Raw genomic sequence first — 23,870 nt, forward strand, 5'->3', positions numbered from 1 at the left:
TGATTTGTGTAAATAAAAAAAAGCTAATGATCTTCTCAATTAAAATGTGTTCAGCTCATCTTTCTGAAAAAGTTTCTGACAGCACTGATTTTGATATGTTTTAAATAGTGCCATGTTAATAAAATCTTTATGCATACATAAATGAAATAGCTGTGAGAGGCTAAATTAATTGCTTTAATATCTCATAAAATCAGACACTTTTCGATTTCATTTTTTTCTTTTTTTTTTCTTTTCTTTTTTTTTTCTTTTTCTTCTTTTTCTGTATTAAGATCCTAGATGATGATGCAGCTCAGGAGTTGATGCCGGTGGTGGCAGGGGCTGTGTTCACCCTGACTGCCCACCTGAGCCAGTCCGTGAAAACCGAGCAGAAACAGCCGCTTGCACTCCCTATGGCAGGACAGTCCCAATATGTCTTGATGCTGGATGGTTCTTTTACCTCATCACCTGGCTCTGAGAGCATATCCATGGGTTTTGCTTCCATTGGTGACTCCTCCCTCCACATCATCTTAAAAAAACTGTTGGATTTCATTTTGAAAACAGGTGTGTTGACCTTTGCAGTGCATGTGTGGGAATTCCAGCCACCAAGAGCAGAAAGATGGACTGAGCTACTTGCTGTTACTGCAGTGAGGATTTTTATTACAGTCAGTTAGGTGGATCTTACATGATTAATATAAATCTAAGTGATGTTACTAACAAGAAAAAAATTAATAAAGGCGTATTATTTTTTTAAACTGAAAAACAAGCAGGAGACGTGTAAATTTTGCCACTTTTTGGGAGCAGCATGAACTTGCTGAATTGTCACAAATACACTTTTGTGTGAATGGAAGAACTCTGACTTAAGGAATCTGTTTTATTTATTTCTGCAGCATTGCCGTAGGAAAGTTAAATTAAGTACCAGTGGAAGATGGTGTTACAGAATTTACTTTTATTTGGTTTTAATTATGAATGTTTCTCGTGAACAGGTGGTGGCTTCCAGAGAGTGAGAACACACCTTTATGGATCACTGCTTTATTATTTGCAGATTGCCCAGAGACCAGATGAACCAGACACTTTAGAAGCGGGTATGGTCCAACTGTATTATGGAAAAGAGGAAAAAAAAATGGTTATTTAACCCTGAACGGTACAGTTTCTTCATGCTGAGTTGTCTTCTGGAAATAGATAGATTATGTAGATAGAAACCATCTTACTCCAAGAGCCTCTGAAATTAGTTGCTTATGCTAAATGATGCAAATCCTCCTCTATTCTGACCAGTCTAGCTACATATGCATTCAAAATGTATTGTTCTGGATGAGGATATTAGACTTGTGACCTCCAGCACTAAAGAAGATATTTCATTTGTGTCGATTTAAAGCTATGCGTCATAGCTACAAAATTGTCAAAGGACTAGAGATTACTTGGACCTACTTGAGAACAGTTACAACTGTAGAAATGTATTGCCTCCACATCTGTGTGTACACTCATACCAGAGTGATCCTATTTAAAAGAGAAACAACCCAAAGATTATTTAATATTCTTTCTGTTACTTTAGCTGAAGACCCCTGAGGGGGAAGACAAACAAACAAACAAAAAAGCATCACCTCTACCCCCCAAAAAATAATCAAAAAATAAGCCAGCCAGAGTTGCTGCTTAACCAAGAGAACTTATGGTGAATATCACACTCTCTCTGTTAATGGCTTAAATACTTGATTTGTCAGTGTTTCTAATCATTATTTCATCTTAGAGCTTGGACAAGAATTGAAAAACAAACTTGGGGCTAGTAGCTGTGCATGCAGACTCTTACTGCTATTACTTGATCAGCATTTTGACCTAGAGTAGTAAAAGTACCTTTGAATTTGTTATGACCCCATTGTAGTTTATTACTGGCTTTGGATTTGGCCCTTTCTCACTTAAGTCACCTTGTTTACATCCCTTCAAAACTGAGTGTTTTGGTCCCAGTGAAAGTTCTTAGGCCTAATAGTCTGCTCAAAATGATTCTAAGATTCAATAAGTGTAATGTAGAATATATATTTGCAAGGGTGGTGTATGTGTACAGGCACACACATTTTTTGTGCTGGCTGGCCTGTGTGTGATATTCAGGAAAGAATGGATTTGTAGGAAAACATTTGCACTTCAGTCAAAAACCCCATCCAATGTTCAGGGCATTTCTGTTTTAAGATAGAGAATGCTCTGAAGGATGTAGACTCAGCTGTACTGTAGCTAACCTGATGCTAAGCTGTCCATCTTCGCATTTTTCATTTTTTGTTTTACTTCTTTTTACAGCTAAAAAAACAATGTGGGAACGTCTGACAGCTCCTGAAGATGTGTTTAGTAAATTGCAACGGGAAAACATGGCAATTATTGAGAGTTATGGGGCAGCTCTCATGGAGGTGGTCTGTCGTGATGCTTGTGATGGTCATGAGATAGGCCGGGTAAGTAAATCTATTTCTTTGCAATCGCTGTTCAGTTTGTTTTAAAGAACACTTTACTACTGTGCAGAAAAGGGAAATTTCATGAGATAGCACTAGAACATTTTTTGTAGGTACTTAATCTCTTTCACGTTTCTGTCCTCCCACTCATCCTTCAAGCTGTTGAAAGTAGGGGCATACATGCATATTAATTTTTTTCTCAAAGAAGCTACGTGCCCTATTGTTTAAGGGTGGCAAGAACTGCTGCTAAAGATTGTAGGTATGAACTGCTGTGGCATTTATTTGTTATTATTTTTAAATCATGGACTTACCAGTTTATTTTCCCACTCTGGGAAGGTTTGGTGACTTCAGGAAGAAATATTTTCTGATATTAACTTCAGTGGACAGGAATCTAGTCAGAATGCAAACTAGTTTTAAATAGCAATTGTGCTTGTAGCAATATTTCATTAAAATACTTTGGAATAGTTCAACAATATCTGTGATATTTTGTTAAAGAGTAATAGAGAGAAGGTAATTGCCTCATACTATAATAAAATGTCAAGAAATCTTAAAATATTTTCCACGTAAAGTATTGTGGTTGTAGTGCAGAAATGCATTCTGCTTTTAAGAAGCTGTTAGAAGGAACTGCTTAGCATTTCATGTTTCCAGGTATTTGTTAGAAATCTCATTGATCTCATAGATTTAATTGTTTTGATTTTTCTTTTTCTTTTTTTTTGTTTTTTTTTTTTTTTTTTCCTTCCCCATCCCAGATGCTGGCGTTGGCTTTGCTTGATCGTATTGTTTCAGTAGACAAGCAGCAGCAGTGGCTGTTGTATCTCTCCAATAGTGGCTACCTGAAGGTGCTTGTGGATAGCCTAGCAGATGATGATCTGACTCTTCAGAGCTTGCTCACACCTCAGCCCCCTTTACTTAAAGCGCTGTACACCTATGAGTCCAAAATGGTAATAGTACTTCAGAAACAATTTTGTGGTATGGTGGTGGGTTTTTTTAAATAAAAGTTGTTTGTCTATACTTCACATTGATTGTACTCAGAGATACTTTATTAAAATAATATTATTTGAAATTATGTTAAAATCAAGAGAGAAAATAGTTATAATAAGTCTCATTGTGCATCTCCAATACTCACCCTTCTCTTCTCTAGGCATTCCTCACTAGAGTAGCTAAAAGTCAGCAAGGGGCATTAGAGCTGTTGCGGTCTGGAGTAATTGTGAGGCTGGCACAGTGTCAAGTGTATGACATGCGACCCGAAACAGACCATCAGGGGTAAGTGTCGGTTCCCTGGCTGATTTTGAAACTGTAATATAGTCTTGGAAGGATATGATGTCTTTTTATAGCCACAAGCTTTTGAGTAAGTATTTGTGGGTATATTCTTTTTGTGTGTATTTCTTTAATCTATCAGTTCAGTTTAAAACTACCTTTTATTGAGTGAAAAATTCCAAATAAGTGGGTGTGAAGTTGTACTTGCATGTCCAGTTACTTAGACTATGTTAAATCTTATTTGTTTGATACCTTAGATAATTATAATTAATAATTCCTATTATTATTATTATAATATCATTTAGACTGTAATGTTTGAAAAACAGCCTAAAGTGTAAATTTCTTTTGGGGGCTTTGCAGTTAGCGAACAAAAAGTGCAGAGTTTGTCCTCCCCCATAAAGCACTAATGAGTGAGCAGTGAAGTAAATGACATTTCAGAAATATTTTGTGTGTTTTTAAGAAAAAAAAAAAAAAAATGACAGTTATATATTGCTTGACAAGTTTCTTGATGTGTTGCCATGTTGTTAGTCATTGTGAGATGACCGAGAGAAGATCTCGGAGAAGGAAATTGCATATTTAGGGGAAATCACCTTGGTTGATTTCAAACCTTGGTCCTTGCTTTAAATTTACGGTTCTTAGGGACACACTGGGGGTTCAAACACTTTGGAAGAATTTAAGATTTAGACAAGTAGTCTGTTTAAAAGTGCCAATGAGATGTATAAGATTGCATGGAACCTACAGGGCATTTGTAGAAGATTGTATTTATTGGTTGCTTTAGAATTAAGCACACCTCTTCCTAAAATATTTGAGAATATTTAGTTTTATATATAAGTAGAGAAAACACATGTCATATTTCTACAACAAAGTAATCTGATTTAACATAGTATAGTACAAAGAAGTAATTTTCTCTGCTTAGAGGAAATGTCTGGCAGCAGCTTTCTAGGTAAATTGCAGCAGCTGTGTATCATAAATTTGTTGCTTTTCCAAATATAAATTCAGTTCAGGTACAGACCTATTATTGAAATATGAATATTTGCAGATTCTTGAGGATGACTGTAGGCTGAGGCTCTGCTTCACTAGTGGGCTTCAATTTTCTTACACTGTTTATCTTTTTTTTTTTTTTTCTTTTTTTCTTTTTAAACCTCTTAAGAATGTATGGAATGAGAGATCCCCCAGTCTTCATTCCTGCTCCAGTGGAACGTTACCGCCAGATTCTTCTTCCAGCTCTTCAACTGTGCCAAGTTATTCTCACATCCAGCATGGCACAGCACCTGCAAGCAGCAGGACAGGTAAGTTCCAAAAGACGCTAGAGTATCGCAGCTACCGCTCATTCAAAGAAATTGTGTCCTTTTGCTCTGAAAGTAAGCTTTTTTTTTTTTAAAATCCCATCCTCACTGGCATGGGAGATCACTTTAAAATTCTCCAAAAGTTAAAGCATTGCTTCGTCTCTGCTCATTGCTAAATCTTGAGTCATTCATATTTTCCCTTTTCTTCTTGTGGTACAGGTTTTGCAGTTCCTAATTTCCCATTCAGATACTATCCAGGCAATCCTGAGGTGTCAAGATGTTAGTGTTGGATCTCTCCAGGAGCTGGCCTGCCTGACAGGAATAATCAGCAAGGCAGCTTTGCCTGGTAGGAACTGCAGTTTTGAAGTCTCTTAGCCCCATCTGCATGAATTTCAGGCTTTCTTTTCTTTTCTATAAAGAAATAGTAAGACATATAAAGGAATATCTACTACGATACAGAATTTTCTTGACATGTAGAGCTCTGGGAAAAATAAAGAAATGTTAAATAATTGTTCTTGAAGTAAGTATGGTGGATTTGCAGTGGACATAGTGCCCTTATCAATATGCATTTGACTTCCCATTTTCTTTTCATTATGCTACCTGAGAGTAAGTACTTTTTGTCTTTGAGATGACTTGCAAATGGTAGTGTTCAAAGTGTGTGTGGTATCTTTAAAAAGAATTTTCATTCAGCAAATTCTATTACTGAGGAAATAAAGACAGAAAATTGTTTGCATACCTGTATCTTTGTTAAGGTCCTCTCCATTTTTATTTATTTGAAAAAGAAAGCTTCCAGGGAGAAGCACTGTGGATTAGCGTACTGATATTTCTCTTGGGTGACTTATCGTCACAGAGGACTGATAATTATTGTGATGGATATAGTGATTTCTTCTGCATGCTGGAAGACTTGCTTACCATTTCAAAATAACTTCTCTATTTTGATTTAATGGCTTGCTTTGTTCAGGAGAGATGTCTGACTACAATAGAAAGGGGTGCAGAGCTGTAGGTTGAGCCCAAATGTTTCTTTGCTTACAGCATACTGAGCTTTGCACAACAGCCGCAATTTTCATGCTAAGCTACATGCTCTTGTGTATCTCCTAGTAGCTGCATTCATATCTGAATGTTTTCCTCAAACAGTGTGCAAAATAGAAGTTGTATGTTTGGCTGAAATTTTTCTGATCAATGCTTGTATTTAAATGGATATACTGCATAAATCTGTTTTCTTTCAAAAAAAAAAACCAAACCAGAAAAAACCCCACCAAACAGTTACTTTAATGGCTGTACCTTTTATCAGGAGTGCTAAGTGAGCTGGACATTGATGTTAATGAAGGGACGCTGATGGAGCTGCAAGGACATATAGGCCGATTTCAGGTAGTAAAGTTGTATATTTGACATTTGTCCTTTTAGAATTGTGTATGTAGATGAGTTCCTGGTTTTGTACTCTGAGTAGTAGCAGTTATAAAAGGGATGTTTTCTACCATTAAGAAGAATGTGTGGCTGTTTAGGGTTTTTTTGGGGCAGGGTGGGGATGGTTTGTGTGAGTGTGGGAGTTTGTGTGGTGTGTGGTTTTGGTGCTTTGGTTTTTTTGGGTTGGTTCCCCACCTCCCAACCAAGTAGAAAAGATAACATTTGGCAACATCAGAGTTGTGTCAGGGACTCTGTTGCCCTCCCTGGCTTAGGATTCCACTTATGTGGAGGAGAAGAAGAATTTCAGGTCAACACCAAAGTATGTGAAGTAATGCAGAAATACTGTTACCACTTTTGCCACAAGCATGTCTTCAGCTCAACAATTTGGAGTCTCAAACATGCTAGTGTTTTATTTCTTTCCTCCCCTTTTAAAAATAACCCTTAGAAAGCAGAATGAAAGCCCCGATAGAGTAAGTCTTGCTCAAAAGCTATCACTGCAGACCTCTTTACAGCTCAGCATTCAGCATCCAGCAATGTTTTTGAAGCTTTGTTGTTCATGTGAGCGAGGACTTCTGTAAAGAAATATGTAATTGAAAACTATCTATAGAAAGGGCTGCCCTATCAAATACTTCTGTTTGTAAGAGAAGGATGTGTTCTCTAGACACTTAGATAGTAATTATTAGGCTGACCAGCCTGAAGCAGAGTAGCAAGCTGTAAACGATTGCTGTAATGCTGGGGTACTCTGTATTCTGCTGCGTCATGTCAGCAAGAAGTTCCCATGGGAAAGCAGAAAGATTTTTTTTTTTTTTTAATAAGAAGTTTTAATTAGTTAATTTGAAACCTGAGCTGTTCTGAGCAAAACTGTGTGAATCAGTCATCTGTTATTGCAACTTTTCTCTCTAGCTTGTCCTGTTATTTTCATCACATAATAAAAGGATTTAAGTGTACTCTTGCCCAAAAGTAATTACCAAAAAATCTTTAATCTTTGATATCTTTTTTTGCCATTCCACACAAAACTGATGTACGGTCTGAAGCACTTTGGTGATCTTAACAGCCACATGTAAACTAAAAACAAATCTATTGATGCTACTTCTTTTTATGAAACTACTGAATTGGTTTTTGCACTCTATTTTCATGGAGCTTATTATCTTCATATCCAGATTTTGTTAGTTTGTCTGTATAGGCAAAGGTGTTTTAAGTGGGAATGGGTAATATTGATGCTAGTCAGTATAATAGTCTGGAATAGACATAAGACAAAGTTGTACACTTTTGAATTGCGTTCATTTCTCAAGGAACTGTTTTAGGGTGCCATTAATTTATTAATTGTGTTTTAAAAATTTAAATTTCATTTACAGAGTTTTATCTGCATTACTGTCTTGCTGTTGTGTTTTAAGGGATATGTATCACTTAAGTGTAAAGAATCGTGGACTTCATTTGTTGAGATATTAATATGATCATTTCTTATGGCAGCGCCAGTGCTTAGGACTTCTAAGTCGGTTTGGTGGTTCAGACAGGCTACGTCAGTTTAAACTGCAAGATGATAACGCAGAGGGAGACAGAGTGAACAAGAGGGATGAAATCGAGTTGGCCATGCAACAGGTAAGGACACAAGAAGCTGCTAGAACCTTCAGTCTCAAATTGTGACTTCTTACCTGCTGTGCAGATTTGTTTAGTTGTCATACTTTCATATGATATTGGTAATGCTTTACGCTGTTTTTAGTTTGGTATGGGATCCCACATTTTTATTTCTATTTAAAGTAAACCTTGAAAATTTGTTTACTTAAATTTGTATTAGCAACCATTATTGTTTTGGGTACAAACTCTGTGAACTTCAAAGCCTTAAATTGATGAGACATTTTCAAAATAAAGGCTGGGTATAGAGGGCAATGACTAACACTAAGTTAGAGTCAAAGGGGACTTAAAAGTAACCAGAAATTTTAACTAGCAGGTTTGGGAAAGAGGCCAGGTTGCAAGTCCTAGACTTGAAATAGAAGAGAGGCTGTAACTGCTCAGAAAAGAGAATCATCACATTCTAGTGAGAAGAGAGGGAGCAAAACATGTTGTTTATTGACATTTATCCATTTAAAATTTAATGCTCCAAAGCCTGTAGATATTGTAACTGACATGCTGTCATATTTTTTGGCAGATCTGTGCAAACGTGATGGAATACTGTGAGTCACTTATGTTGCAAAGCTCCCCCAGTTTTCAGCACGCTGTTTGTCTGTTTACTCCTAGCCTGTCAGAATCAACCAACCGAGATGGGCCTCGTCAGGGTGAGATTTTTGGCTTGATATTTGATAGGACTGAATGGTGTGACATTTGGGCCAGTAGGAAATAATCATAGAATGGTTTGGGTTGGAAGGGACCTTAAAGATCATCTTGTTCCAACCCCCCTGCCATGGGAAGGGACACCTTCCACTAGACCAGGTTGCTCAAAGCCCCATCCAACCTGGCTTTGAACACTGCCAGGGATGGGACAGCCACAACTTCTCTGGGCAACCTGTTCCAGTGCCTCACTACCCTCACAGCAAAGACTTCTTCTTTATCTATCTATATCTACCCTCTTTCAGTTTAAAGCCATTACCCCATGTCCTGTGTTGTGGTTTAACCCCCATCACTCCGAACGTCCCCCCCTTCCTTCTTCTTCCCCCAGCTTTGTATGCTGAGCATGACGTCCTGTTGTCTGCAATACCCTTTGGTCAGTTGGGGTCAGCTGTCTGGCTGTGTCCCCTCCCAGCTTCTTGTGCCCCCCCAGCCTCCTCGCTGGTGGGGTGGGGTGAGAAGCAGAAAAGTGACTCTGTGTGAGCACTGCTCAGCAGTAACGAAAACATCCCTGTGTTATCAACACTGTTTTCAGCACAAATCCAAAACAGAGCCCCATACCAGCTACTGTGAAGAAAATTACTCTATCTAGCCAAAACCAGCACATCCTATCACTACAGGCCCTTGATAAAAGTCCCTCTCCAGCTTTCTTGTAGGCCCCTTTTAGGTACTGGAAGGCTGCTATAAGGTCTCCCCGAAGCTTTCTCTTCTTCAGGCTGAACCCCAACTCTCTCAGCCTGTCCTCATAGGAGAGGTGCTCCAGCCCCCTGATCACCTTGGTGGCCCTCCTCTGGACCTGCTCCAACAGGTCCATGTCATCTTTGTACTGAGGACCCCAGAGCTGAAGGCAGTACTGCAGGTGGGGTCTCACAAGAGCAGAGCAGAGGAGGAGAATCGCCTCCCTTGACCTGCCAGTCATGCTGCTTTTGATGCAGCCCAGGATGCAATTGGCTTTCTGGGCTGCAAGCACACATTGCTGGCTCATATTCAGTTTTTCATCCGCTAATACCCCCAAGTCCTTCTCCTCAGGGCTGCTCTCAACCCACTCATCACCCAGCCTGTATTTGTGCTTGGGATTGCCCTGACCCATGTGCAGGACCTCGCACTTGGCCTTGTTGATCTTCATGAGGCTCGCACAGGCCCACCTCTCAAGCCTGGACTCTCAAGTCCAGGTCACTCTGGATGGCATCTCTTCCCTCCAGCGTGTCGACCGCACCACACAGCTTGGTGTTGTCGGCAAACTGGCTGAGGGTGCGCTCAATCCCACTGTCCATTTTACTGACAAAGATATTAAACAGTGCTGGTCCCAATACCGACCCCTGAGGAATGCCGCTCGTCACTGCTCTCCACTCGGACATCGAGCAGTTGACCACAACTATTTGAGTGCGACCATCCAGCCAGTTCCTTGTCCACCAAGTGGTCCATCCGTCAAATCCATGTCTCTCCAATTTAGAGACAAGGATGTTGTGTGGGACAGTGTCAAAAGCTTTGCACAAGTCCGGGTAGATGATGTCCATTGCTCTTCCCTTATCCACCAACACTGTAACCCCGTTGTAGAAGGCCACCAAATTTATCAGGCATTACTTGCCCTTAGTGAAGCCATGTTGGCTGTCACCAGTCAGCTCCTTATTTTCCATGTGCCTTAGCATAGTTTCGAGGAGGATCTGCTGAATGATCTTGCCAGGCACAGAGGTGAGACTGACTGGCCTGTAGTTCCCCGGGTCTTTCTTTTTTCCCTTTTTAAAAATGGGCGTTGTTTTCCCTTTTCTAGTCAGTGGGAACTTCCCTGGACTGCCATGACTTCTCAAATATGATGGATAGTGGCGTAGCCACTTCATCCGCCAGTTCCCTCAGGACCTGCGGATGCATCTCATCAGGTCCCATGGACTTGTGCACCTGCAGGTTCCTTAGATGGTCTCGAACCTGATCTTCTCCTATGGTGGGTGGTTCTTCATTCTCCCAGTCCCTGCCTTTGCTTTCTGTGACTTGGATGGTGTGGCTGGAGCACTTGTCGGTGAAGACCAAGGCAAAAAAGCCACTGAGTACTTCATCCTTCTGCATGTCCTGGGTAACCAGGTCTCCCATTTCCTTCTGGAGAGGGCCCACATTTTCCCTAGTCTTTCTTTTATCACCAGAATGAACCAGAGGCTGTAGTTTCACATATACTTTAAGTCACTTTATGACTTTATGCCAGTACTGTAGCTGCCTGTTTTCTAATTCTGGAACACATGCTTCTGCAGCCTTGCACTAAGCCAAATCGGGAAACTAATCCAAGTTAAAACAAACGTGACTAAAAATCCTGTTTAATTCACTTCCCATGGCAGCCTCAGAAACACATATATCAGTTAAAAAAACTGTATGTAAATAAATAGCACAAGGTAGGGGAAGGTGAGGATTTCTTTTTTTCAGCCTCTGTGCTGGATTACATTTTGTGAAACTAGGACCTCATTTATGGCATGTAAGATGTGTTTTGATGCTGACTGGAACTCTTCATCATGCCACATGGTAAGCGTTTACAGCATGCTATTATGCAGCTGAGTGGTTAAAATACTTAAATAGTAAGTCTTCTGGTCTAGTTACATTTCATGTGTTACGCTCAGTACTGTACTGTGCTGACTGCCTTCTAGTACTGCAGCCACAGAACTTCTTGCCTAGACTTTCATTTGTATTACTTCTGCCATGGAAGTATAAAATACAAACTTGTCAGTGCTTTCATGTCTTTCACTACTTTATTGATAGAGACCATACCTTATTGATTTCTTGTTCTTTTTTTAATTTTTTTTTAAATTATATTTTGTTCACCATCTTTTCCAGATCCACAAGCACCTGTGGTCCCATACTGGCACTTGCCTGGCTTGGGTATTATCGTCTACCTGCTGAAACAGAGCACTAGTGATTTCTTCAGTTACTATGATAGCCATCGTCAGAGTGTTAACAAACTGCAAAATGTGGAGCAACTCCCACCAGATGAAATAAAAGAGGTAATAGGTCTTCTGACTCTGTAGTCTGAGTATTGTTTGTAACTTAGACATAGCTGTAACAGACTCCAAAGCATCTTGGATAAGTAAATAGTTCCAGGTTTTGTGCATATTCCTTTCTACTGTTGATGAAGGGGTCCATAGAATGAGTGACCTAAAACTTGAGGGAAAATATTGGGCTTAACTTTGTAAAAGTTGTGATTTTCATATAGTTGCTTGGGGATACATTTAATTTCTGCATTTTTTAGTCAGCAAGGTTATGCAAATTCAAAATGCAGAGCACATTTTTAAAGAAATAATAGCTGACAAGGAAGTTCTAGGTATTGATAAGTAATTGCTTATTCTTTTGATGCTCTGTGATTTGCTACAATCTTCTTGTTTTTCTTCTTCTTATCACAGCTGTGTCAGTCAGTTATGCCAGCTGGGGTTGACAAAATCTCCACTTCCCAAAAATACGTTTTGGCAAGGCGACGCCTGGTGAAGCTGATAAACAACCGAGCCAAGCTGCTTTCTCTCTGTTCTTGTATCCTTCTAAAATTGAAATGACCTCAAGGTGATGCTCCAGAAAATGCAGAGAAATAGGAACAGGTTCTTTTTACCTAGATTTCTGACCACTTTGAACAATGCTTTTGCAAGAAGGAAAATTGAAATTCTGAAAATTAAATTAGTAAGAGGGTATTGTTCTGCTATTGTCAGAATGTAAATATTTTCAAGTTAGTAATTCCCATCATGGAGACCCTGCTAGGACTTTCTGCAACATTATAATGGAGGAGTTATTACAGCCCAGCTCTTCAATTCAGTATCCAGACCCACTAAACATTTGCATGTGTACAAGTGTGGTGAAAGAAATATTTTGACAAATAATTTTGAGGTGCCTGTCAGAGCAACTGGAGTTTCCAGTCTTACCGTCAACCTTGCATAAACCTAATCTCATAAACATCAGTAACTCTATGGAAACAGATACTCACACACAAAACAATTGTCTGCAGTGGATCAGATTTTTTCCTCTGAAACCTAATTTGGGAAAGGTGTGCTCTTGCAGACCCACCTGTTGTAACTTAAGATGTTACTGCCATCCCCAGCTTTATAACCTCAGCTTTAATTTGCTGTCTCTGCAGCTGAGCTATCGTCGTTACAAATCACATGAGCACTCACACCCTGCTGTGGTGCAGTGCTGGTTTAAAGCCCCTTCAGGGTGAGTAGCAGTCATTGAAGCAACCTCGCCAGCACTGCTCTTGAAGCAGGTAAGGAGAGTGCAAGCGATCTGTTGCCAGGCTGTAGCGGTGAGGGTGAGAAGCTTCTCCTGGAGGAGGTGACAAATGGTTGAGCTCACGTCTTCAGCTGCTTCAAAGTGTATAAATATGCTCATACAGTAAATGTACAATCTAAAGACAACAAAATCAGACTCCTTCACTTAGTTGTGTCTACAGATATTATAGAAACATGTCTCTTCATTCTTTGGCGTCATCTGGAACACTATCTACTGCATTGCACACCCACTGACTCCCAAGACCCGCTGCTGTCCTCCAGGATGTCATTTAAGAAAGGAAGGCTGCAAGGTAAAATTTCTCAAACATCAAAGTGCCTTTGAATAACTTCTGATGGTTAACTTTAAAACTGATTTGCTACTATTAATATTTTGCCATTTGTATTTAATAAAAGAGGTTTGGTTTTGATTTGGTATACCTTTGTAATTTTTTTTTTGTATTCTCACTGGAGAATTGGTAATACAAATATTGTTGAGTCGTAGACTTTTGGGTTTTGTCTATTACACATAACCTCCAAAGGAAGGTAAAATTAAGGCTTTTATTTCTGTTGTTCAAACCGAGTGAAGTTCAAATAATATAATGAGTTCAGTGATTCAAAACAATTTATAGGAAAATATTTCAATAAGATAATCTAAGATGAAATAAAGAACTAAAATTAATATTGGTGGGTTTAAAAGTATTTTCAGAATTGTAGGCCCTATTGATTCAACAGAAGATTTGAAGTTTGTTGAATTTTGATTTTTAAAAAAACCTAAAATTAGGAATGGAAGTCAGTCAGAAAGGGAAAAGTGACCCAGAGAAGAGCTTTTTGCTTAAAGTGCCATGTTGTGTGGTCAAAATTATTTATGGCTCTTACTTAAGGTATTTTCTCTAAATCATTTAAGTCCAAAAATGAGTATAATTTCTAATGCACAAGTTTACTGACCAATTTGGAATACTGCGTTTTAAACTCATTTTGTAACTTGATGTGGAGAAGATAGTGTGGAGCAGCCAACGTAATTTTAACGTCTCATTTTCTATCACTAGATTCCTTTGGTTCAGAGCCTAACTTGGATTTTGGCAGTGGACTGAATCGAGTGAGCCAGCATGATATTGAACAGGTGAGATGTGACAGTCTACTGAAAAGTACCGAATGCGCTTGATTACCATACAGCTATTGAGAGCAGTCTGACTGTAGCTTTCCCACCTCTGAACAACCTGTGGTAACACCAACAGGATGCAGCTTAATTTAGGATTAATGAAGCGCTGGGGGGGGAAGTATTATGATGCAGGTATCGGTTGTGCTGCTGCACACATATTTTCGAGTCTTCATATAAAAAGTTTAATGAAAAATAAGCTAGACTTACCAAAAAAATTACTCATTCTTTTTCTCTTGTAAACAGTCAAATGGAATGTATTTTTTTAGTAATAGCTTTCTGAAAATGTCAGTTATCCTTGAAAGACTCACAACATGAGGGCAGGATTCCTGGTCTTCTGTGATACTATAGCTGTTTACTACAGGTCACCTGCAGCTAGGCTGTAGAGAAATGAGACTGAAAAGGGTAACAGAAACTGAGGAGACTATAAAATGTGAATGTTAGCAAAGAAGTGATTTCTGCTTACACAGTGATTTAATGGTTTGTGTAAATTTGATGCAGAGGTGGCAGAAAAAAATACCATTTTTATTAATAAATCCCACTAACATTTCTACTGCTGTTTGTGCAGAAAAATGTGCTCAAAACCTGTGCAGTCTGAAGTACCCTTATAAGATCTAGAATTATAAGAACAGTTGTGTTTTTTCTGATGAGGCGTCTGTCTTATTTCATTTGTTCAAAAGCAAAATATACAGTAACATCTTGCGAAAATACTTAGAATGTAATTAATTTTTTTCAGGGATTGTTTACGTATGTGTTAATGAAAAAATGTTGTCTATGCACATGAACTCTGCACTCCTAAACAGTCCTTAAAGGACTAGGTAAATTTTAATGGGAAGAAGTGTTTGTATGACTGTAACTGAAGAAGCTAAATTATATGAGACTGTTTAATTCCTAAAACTTGGAGGGGTTGTAAGGTGGTGGTAATTGGGTAATCTGTGAATGCTCTGAGTCACCCAAAAACCTCTGTAGAAAGGCTATCCATTATACAATTTAGAGAGAAAAATGTAAGGGAAGAATGCAAGCAGTACTTATTAGGGGAGTCAGAAAAAACATACTTTTGAAAGTGGCTTAGAGAATAAATCATAGTTGACAGGTAGTTGATGATGGATAAGCTGGCATTCCAGAAAGAGAAGATTTTGTACTGATGACTGCAACAAATCTGTTTCTCAGCTTCAGATAGAAGCCACAAACAGCTTTGGTGAATCTCTGCAGAAGAAGCTCCTGGACATCGAAGGATTATATTCTAAGGTTCGGTCACGATACACCTTTATTCAAGCTCTTGTTAGACGTATCCGTGGTCTCCTAAGAATATCAAGGACCTAAAAGACTCTGATACATGTTGCTTGCCTCTTGAAGCGGTGTGCTAGCGCAGGCCTTCTGGATCATCAGATTTTATAGATCATACGTTTTCTAAATAATGTCAGAAATATTTTGTTACTTTTTTTCTTATCCCTATGGATCAGTTTTGTGTATTCTTTCCTACTGCTCCCAACTTGACAGGAAAAATAAAGGATTGTTTTTAACGGAGTTATGATTAATATAAAAATTCAAGCGAGAAGGAATTCTGATGGAGGACATAAAGGAAACAAAAGTTCTGCAGCTGTGGTGATACCACATTTGTGGATGCTTTCAGAGAAAACTAGAATGTCTGTGTCTGTTTATGCTGCTCTTGCTTCACACACAGGTTTAATGAAAACCTGGGGTTCATGTTTCAGCACCTGCAGACTGTGATCGCTCTGGTGTGGATTCTGTATGAAAGGTGATCATTCGGCAGTGTGAACTGCTTGTTTCTGCTCCCTCTTGTCCTGCCTTTTTTCAGCTGACAGAAGTAGAAGCTGCTTCTCTTTGGACAAGTCTAGATAAGGGGGGGGGGGGGGGGGGATGGGGAAAGTCATGGAAGGTGACTGCCCTGGGTTTGGTTCTTATGGCTTGGGGGAGTAAAGTTTTCTGTGCTGTGCTTGCTGGAACAGGAGTGTAAAGACAGAATAAAATGCATGAGGAGGAAGCCAACATGCTTGAGTGGTAGATTGCTTCTATAGTTAGATTTTTCTCATAAGAGAGATTCCTATCTCCTTGTCTCTTATGTAAAAAAAGAAAGCGTAACCACTGATTATTGACATGAGATCTGTTGGATTTCTCTCTTATTAGAGTCTGATCTTAATGCCCAATTCTCCATGTGTGCCTTCTAAATTCTGTCTGCCCTGTGTTTTCATTACTTAGTATTTCACGTTTTTTACGATTTTATACTTATTCATCCGCACAAACTCGTTACGAGAATTACATCATCTTTTATGCAGGGGTGATGACAGCCCTGCTCTCCGATGATGGTTATTAGCTGTTCCATAGGAGCAGCTCGATATTAATGGTTTACAGAGTTGGACGTTGTTGATTCTCCACGGGGTTTTTCTTGCTCCTCTACCGTCTCAGTGGAAAACGGGAAGTAACGTACCGAGTTTCTCATTAACTACAGGAATATGACTTTGGAATTCTGCCGGCTCCGAGGAATTCGCTGCACTTCACAGAACACCGCGATGGTGGCCAGCTGGTGCTGGTGTGGAACGTGGGGAAGGAACGTTCGTGCCGTGGCTCTGTCCTGTGACGGCCTCCGGGTCAGGGCCGTCGTCCTCGGCTCCCGGATTCCTTTCGCCGGGGCCCGGCGCTGGGCCGTGGTGACTGATTCGCCTTCATGGCGGGCTGGGAAGCGGGAAGCGGGAAGAAGCAGGAAGTCCCGCCCCTCCCCTCAGCCTCGCGCTTCCGCCGCAGATTCGCCACGCTTTTTCTTTTTTCAAAAAAAATTTTTTTTTTTTTGATCTTTCCTCCCTTTACTCCCTCCCGCCCGGCTGTATCCGCGCGGGGGAACGCAAGGGCAGCCCGGCGCTCGGCCCTTCCCTTCCTCGCCGAGGTCGGTCGCCGTCCTCCGGGCTCCGCGTCGAAACGGCGGGGCGGCGGGGGAGCCGAGCGCCTCGTTTACTTCGCCGCGGCGATCGACGTGGAGCCTCCGGGCGGCGGCGGCGGAGCGGAGCGGGGACGGGTGGAGGTGCCCGCGGCGTCTGGCGGCTCGACATGGGTGAGGAGCGGAGCGGAGCGGGGAGGCGGCGGGGGCTGGCGGGAGGCGGCGGGCCGTCCGTGGGGCGGCCGTTTCCCGCCGGCGGCCTGTGGAGCCGTGAGGGGACGGGGGGCCGCAGCGGCGGGGCAGGCGGGCCGGGCCGGTGGCGGAGGTTTTAGGTGACGGGGGGGGGGGGGGGCCGCGTCTGAGCAGCGTCGCCCCGGACAGAAGCTCGGCACCAGGCGGGCCCCCGCCACCCCCTCGGTGGGAGAGAGCGGAGGGGAGAGGGCGAAACTCGTGGGGTGAGAGAACAGCAGCCTCGTGGGACAGAAAGGGAGGAACCAATAGCGGTAACGATAACCAAAATAAAATGACAATAATAATAAAAGGATGGGAATATACGAAACAAGCGATGCGCAATGCGATTGCTCGCCACTCGCTGACCGATGCCCAGTTAGTTCCCGAGCAGCGATCCACCCCCAGCCAACTCCCCCCAGTTTATATACTGGGCATGACACCACATGGTATGGAATACCCCTTTGGCCAGTTTGGGTCAGCTGTCCTGGCTGTGTCCCCTCCCAAATTCTTGTGCCCCTCCAGCCTTCTTGCTGGCTGGGCATCAGAAGCCGAAAAATCCTTGACTTAGTCTAAACACTACTGAGCAACAACTGAAAACATCAGTGTGTTATCAACATTCTTCTCAGACTGAACCCAAACCACAGCACTGTACCAGCTACTAGGAAGAAAATTAACTCTATCCCAGCTGAAACCAGGACATGTAGGAAAAGCATATTGGAATATAAAAAGAGGGAACGGGAGGTATCTAGCACTAAGCAAAGTTACTGACTGAGAGGAAAGAGTTACCATCTCGTAGGCCTCCATGGATCGCACAGTACCCTTCTACTTGAAATGTTGCTGTTGAAATCCCTTTTGCAGCTCGGTTCTGTAAAGGTTGTGTGCCTGTCTCACAGTGAACAGTGCCCTGCGCAGCACTGCAAACCAGCAACGCCTGGCCCCTTACACCTTCCCTTTGTTTTCCAGCTCTGTAGTGTGCATGGCTTCTGGGATGGGAAGTGCTTAGAAGCAGCAACCTGTTATCTGTTTGAATTCCTTCTTATGCATAAGCACGCAGCTCATTCATTGGTCCCTCCTTTCCCTGTAAAGGCATCATAGATGCCTAGAAAGGCAGACAGAGGCAATAATTTTTATCAACACCTCTTTCGATAAGATTTTGGTTGCAAATCTTCTCTAATTTGTCTCTTCTCTGATAGGTTTATCAAATGTGATTCTAGCTCATGTGGTGTTTCATTACCTTTTACAGGGTTTAGGTGGATTTGCAAAATTATTATTTAGTATTAGATATATTTGTTATAAAAACCATTGGAAAAAATGTCATTGTTACTGGCTTAGAACGTTGGTATTCTTTTCACACTTAAACATCTAATAGGCACAAATCAGGTATTAGTCTGGCCACAAGCACTCTTACATGCGTTTAAAGGATAAATGAGATGTTGGGGCAAGCCAGTTTTCAAAAAAAATAAAAGGGCAGGGGGGGCAGCTCCTAGACTTCTCTGTAGCATTAACGTACTTAATTTAGTGCAGCTTCGTAGTTTGTAATGGACTGTGATTTGACATGTACCTACTGATTTATACTTCATTTTAAGAAAAAAGAAGTGGATGGTCCTGTGGGAGACCATAAACATCAGGAAGAATTCTTTCAGGCTTCAGCGTGTCCTTGTATAGTCCCTTGCATTGAAAAGATAGAGTCCAATACAAACAAAAAAGAAGTTGGCTCAGATTTTGGTAAATGAGAGAAAAGGAAAAAAAATCCTAACCACAATGAGGAAGCTTGATGCTGCTGCAACGTGATTTTGCTGGATTGAGCCACCATAAAATAGCAGCATAAAACCAGGAAAATACAACGTGGTTCAGCACACAGATAGCTGGGCCACAACCTGAACTTCTCTGTTTTCACTGGAGAAAAGCAACATATTGCTGCTCAGCAAGAAATGAGGTCCATCTGTCTGCCTTTCCATATCCTCCATATTATTAGCTGACACTAAAATATCTTTCTGTTCTGATTTTTGTAGGGGGCTTTTTCTCCACCATCTTTTCCAGTTTGTTTGGAACTCGAGAGATGAGGATTCTCATCCTGGGACTGGACGGAGCAGGAAAAACAACCATTCTCTACAGGTTACAAGTTGGAGAAGTTGTTACCACCATTCCGAGTAAGTGATAAGTCCCTTAGTGAAAAAAGCCGATTTGCCTGTAGCTCTAACACGTAAGCTTTGTCAGCTGAACTCGCTACACGCTTCTGTCATAAACAAAAGGACCTTACGTTGTAGGAGCCTTGCACTGTTGTATTTAAGAACTTTCTTGCATAACAGTATTACAGTGTGCTATAGGAGTACTGCATAAAGGAATATTTTATGCTGCCCTGCTGAATGCAAAAAATATTTGACCTTAAGATTGTTACCATGATTTGGCAGGCTTTTCTTGATAGGTTAAATGGTAACTGTTGACCGTATAAGTCTTTTGTCTCTAAATATAGCTATAATGTGAACTCCAGAGATCATTATTATTGTATAAAAAAATACTTACATAGGATGATGTCAGTGAGTCATACCTATTTAATTTCTTTTTTTTTTGACAAGGGTCTTCAGTTCATTATATAAACATTTCTGTTTAATGCAGAGAAGAAGAAATCAGGTGGTTTAACTTTACATTATGTAGAAGGTGTAACAAAACTCAGTGTGAGATCTCATGGAAGGAGATGATGCTTATTTAAAAAATGGAACTGGTTTCACCAATTGTCTTAGCTTTCATGCAGCCATACTCACCTATTGCAAACACCCAGATGCGTGTGCCGAAGTGGTCTGGCCAGGATCGCTCTGTGTAACGTGAAGGACAAGGGACGCTTGGCTTTTGAGTCCCCGTCATGTCTCTCGGGTTCCTCCTGAATGGCCACGATAAACTGACTTTGGTCAGGTCTTTTTTTACCTTTTAATAGAAGCCAGCAGTTTACTATGCCATAATCCTTTTGCCCTAGGGTTTTGCTTATTTCAGCCTCCATAAATTTTAGGCAGTTTGCATCCATCGTTCACTTCCCTGTGTTGTGTTTCTCTGGGTCGGCAGGAGAAGGAATGACATACGTGATGTACTGTAACCTTATTGCCATCTTCCAGATACCACAGCGTCAAGTCTTCTGCTGAGAAGTTGGTTCTGCTGTGGTCTTACGAGAGCGCAGATCTGGTGTTGACAGGAAGGACATGTTCCTTAGTGTTTTATTGCTGTCAGTTGCGTACCTGGTTATCAAAACAGGCCATTCCTTTAACCCTTGCTCTGTTTCTTTTGGTGAGTTCAGGCAGGCTTCTGTTGATTTTTAACAACCTTAGCATTTGTTACAAATCTACAGTATGTTTACATTGTGTTTTTATCTTTCAAAGAAAAAACTTTTACCACATTATTTTGAGCCATAAATGTTTGTTGGGATAACTTCGCAAAGGGCATGAACTTCATTATGTAGCTACAGAGAATTTTCAGGCCTGAAAATTTTAAACTAAGTGCGTGCTGTAATGTTCTTCAGAAATATAAAGAAAAATCACCAACAGTGAAATTGTTTAACTTTGTTTCAGCCATTGGCTTCAATGTTGAGACAGTGACATACAAGAATCTGAAATTTCAAGTTTGGGACTTGGGAGGACAGACAAGCATAAGGTAATGGATCTCTTTTAAAAGATACAATTAAAATCCTCTAAAAAGTGCTAAGTTCTTGGAATTCTCATAGCTGGCTCTTTGGAAAATTAGTTAAGTTTTAAAAACAGCCCAGCGTCAGAAGAGCACTTTGATGTGACAGAATTCAGTTACTAAAACCTGTTTTGGACTACAGATTGGAAAGAAACAAGTGGCTGTTTTCACTTGTATGCAGTTTTGCTTTGCAAAATGAGCTTGCTTGTGTAGCAGGCAATTGTGTAGCATTCTGAGAAAGAAGGAAGTGATGGAAACCTAAAAAGATACTTAAATATTCTTAAGAATGCAAAGCTAGGAAGTTGAATTTAGGTACAGATGATAATTTTTTTTTTAGCAAGCTTTACAAGTTTTGTAATGAGTCATTATATGCATAAGTGCAGTGATCTCTTCAGTAGCCCTGTATGATCTCTTTGTGATTCCTTTCTGCACGCTAGGTAGTAAGGTGCAGTGTAGTTAGTTAGGTTAATAAGTAAGGTGCAGTTAGTAAGGTGCAAGTTCCTTCTATTTTTAGCTTCAGTAAGAAAGGTAATTCTGAAAAAGGTGGGGTTTTTTGATCCTTGTTGATTACTTGCCTGTATAAATTAGTCATTTAAGATTTCTCTGTTTGTACTTCTTTGGTGACCATGTTTATCTATGGCAGAAGCTTGCATTTAAACTTTTTGTTTCCCTGTCCCTCAGTTATGGACCTGATGTCCTGCAGGCTGAGTCCCAAATCAATCTGTCCCCAGCACTTCTGTCCTCCCCTCTTTTCAAGCTGCTTGTTGGTTTTTTGGTTTTTTTTTTTCTGCTATTGAAAGTATTTGTACTGTCTGTTCCTTTTTGTAGCCTCTTGAAGATATCTTCTACTTGCTTCCTGGGGCCTTTCACCCCAAAGACAGTTTTTACTTCCTCTGGGTAATCTGGTTTTCATTATCTGGCTAAAAAGCATTGCTAAAAGTGCAAATGATATGACTGGAACTTATCTTTCTTCTGCAGGCCCTATTGGCGGTGTTACTACTCAAATACAGATGCAGTCATTTATGTAGTGGACAGCTGCGATCGAGACAGAATTGGCACTTCAAAATCAGAGCTTGTTGCTATGTTAGAGGTAAGAAAACAAGGATGATGTACCAGTAGAACAGACATTGAAATGAAAATTTTTTTTTGGAGCGAATGTGATATTAATTCAGTGAATCAAGCGAAGCTCAACTTCACTTTTGAAACTTCAGCCCTTAGAATAGGCCTGTGCAACACTTCTGACTGAAAAACACTAACTATGCTGCAGATGTTTCACAGTTTTGTGCAGCATTGTCTGCATTTGTCTGTAGCCTTTTGGTCGTGTGAAAATTTATCTGTTGGCACGGACAGCTGCTCCGTACTTCAGCAGTGGCAAAGTCAGGCCCTGAAGGATTAACAGTAATTAGTATCCTACTGTGTTCTGAAGCTGAAGAACATACATATGTAGAACAGGGTAATATGAGCAAGAAGATGAGCTGAGCAAAACTTGCCCCCCCCCCCCCCCCAAATTCCAGAATTCCTGCAAGTTTTTTGATATGCCTCATTAAATCCAATTACCAGCTTGTTTCATAATGTAACAGGCATAAATAGCCATATTTTGAAATTGCTCCTGTGTGGTATCCTGCTGGAATGGAAAGTACCATTCTTTCACTGAAGAATTTTGTAAAGAACAAAAATCAGAAAACTGAAAAACATTGAGAGCTGCTGAAGCTTCTTTTCATTCTATGGATTTTCTCTGCTTAAATAAATTCAATAAAAGTCTCTGCAACAACCTGCATGATTCTGCTTTTTTTAGGAAGAAGAGTTGAAGAAAGCCATTTTGGTCGTGTTTGCAAATAAGCAGGACATGGAACAGGCCATGACTCCCACAGAAATGGCAAACGCGCTTGGCTTACCAGCTTTGAAGGACCGAAAATGGCAGATATTCAAAACCTCCGCAACTAAAGGCACAGGGCTTGATGAAGCAATGGAGTGGTGAGTAACAGTCTTGTTATGCTACCTTCATTAGAAAAATAGCTGTTACAGGTTTTGGGGTTTGGTTTTTTTTAAGACTGGATCTGTAGAAGGTCTGTCTGATGTAAAAGACAAGAGTCCACATTAGAAGAAAGAGTAGCTTTCTCCTGAAAGTATTTTGACATTACTGGAAAGTCATTTCAATTAACTGACTTGACTTAACCTTTTTCCTAGGTTGGTGGAGGCCTTGAAGAGCAGGCAGTGATACAAAGCTGACTGCTGCAAAGAAGTTTCAGCTATATCCAACATCCTTCTTTCTGCAGACAGGTATTTTCAGGCCACAGATGCTTGTAAATAGGACAGATTTGAGTTTGACTCCTGTAACATGGATGCCTCTCTTGATTGTAAAACTGAACCAAGTGAATGTCTGTGTACAGTATGATATTCCATTTCTTTCTTTCTGTTTAAAGGATGTACTTACGTTAATTTGTATAAAAGTCTTACTGGCTGGGAAAGGGGTTTTTGTGTGTGTCCCTCCCCCCTGTTGGTGGTTTTAAGTTTGAGTGAGTGGCTATGATATTCATGTAATTAAAACACTAATAAAATCTGGAACTGTCAGCTGTACTCATATGTGTGTTGCTTTGCTAAAGGCTGCTCACTTACTTACAGAAACAAGTCCAGCTGCTGCCAGTTCTAACAAACAAACAGCCACATAGCTGAACAGTTAAGGAAGTCTCCTGAAGCTGCTGCTGTTATACTTCAGAATCCTTCAGCATAGATGTGCTGTTAAGAGTGGAGGACAGCAACAGAGATAATTAGCATAGCCCTAGCTGTTAACGTACCACTGGTTTTCTGAGAGGAAAATAAATGTCTTCAGTAGCCACCTACAGCCCTGATGTGCCAGGGCCACAATCTGGATTTAACTTCCACCTTCATAAGCTGTTATTCCTATACTCTCAGCTCAGCCAGAAATGACAGTTAAGTCACTCAATATAGCTGCAGAAACTGAAAGATGAATCAAAAAGTCGTGAGGCAGACTATCCAGGAGCTAGGATGTGCACAGGCATG

At 40.6% G+C, this 23,870-nt stretch overlaps 2 protein-coding genes across 2 annotated transcripts in view; both read left to right on the forward strand.

The window, feature by feature from the left end:
* NUP205 (nucleoporin 205) overlaps positions 1–15,924 on the forward strand; it is a 54,947-nt gene extending 39,023 nt beyond the window's left edge. Inside the window, exons 29-43 of the mRNA XM_052774340.1 lie at positions 270–540; positions 963–1,061; positions 2,260–2,408; positions 3,155–3,346; positions 3,547–3,668; positions 4,813–4,951; positions 5,168–5,294; positions 6,240–6,316; positions 7,823–7,951; positions 8,499–8,625; positions 11,489–11,655; positions 12,052–12,175; positions 13,083–13,211; positions 13,947–14,020; positions 15,227–15,924. Of these exons, the coding sequence (XP_052630300.1) occupies positions 270–540; positions 963–1,061; positions 2,260–2,408; positions 3,155–3,346; positions 3,547–3,668; positions 4,813–4,951; positions 5,168–5,294; positions 6,240–6,316; positions 7,823–7,951; positions 8,499–8,625; positions 11,489–11,655; positions 12,052–12,175; positions 13,083–13,211; positions 13,947–14,020; positions 15,227–15,379 (2,079 nt within the window). The 3' untranslated portion in view covers positions 15,380–15,924. The remainder of the gene's footprint in view (positions 1–269; positions 541–962; positions 1,062–2,259; positions 2,409–3,154; positions 3,347–3,546; positions 3,669–4,812; positions 4,952–5,167; positions 5,295–6,239; positions 6,317–7,822; positions 7,952–8,498; positions 8,626–11,488; positions 11,656–12,051; positions 12,176–13,082; positions 13,212–13,946; positions 14,021–15,226) is intronic.
* A 1,071-nt stretch (positions 15,925–16,995) lies between these two features.
* On the forward strand, positions 16,996–23,426 carry ARL1 (ADP ribosylation factor like GTPase 1). Its single transcript, XM_052774317.1, has 6 exons — positions 16,996–17,123; positions 19,193–19,330; positions 20,738–20,819; positions 21,828–21,939; positions 22,645–22,823; positions 23,037–23,426. The coding sequence occupies exons 1-6, from the start codon at positions 17,120–17,122 to the stop codon at positions 23,065–23,067; spliced, it is 546 nt and encodes a 181-aa protein (XP_052630277.1). The 5' UTR covers positions 16,996–17,119; the 3' UTR covers positions 23,068–23,426.
* Positions 23,427–23,870: the final 444 nt, after the last annotated feature.

The sequence above is a fragment of the Harpia harpyja genome, chromosome 23 (genome assembly GCF_026419915.1).
Source record: "Harpia harpyja isolate bHarHar1 chromosome 23, bHarHar1 primary haplotype, whole genome shotgun sequence".
Taxonomy (NCBI): Eukaryota; Metazoa; Chordata; class Aves; order Accipitriformes; family Accipitridae; genus Harpia; species Harpia harpyja.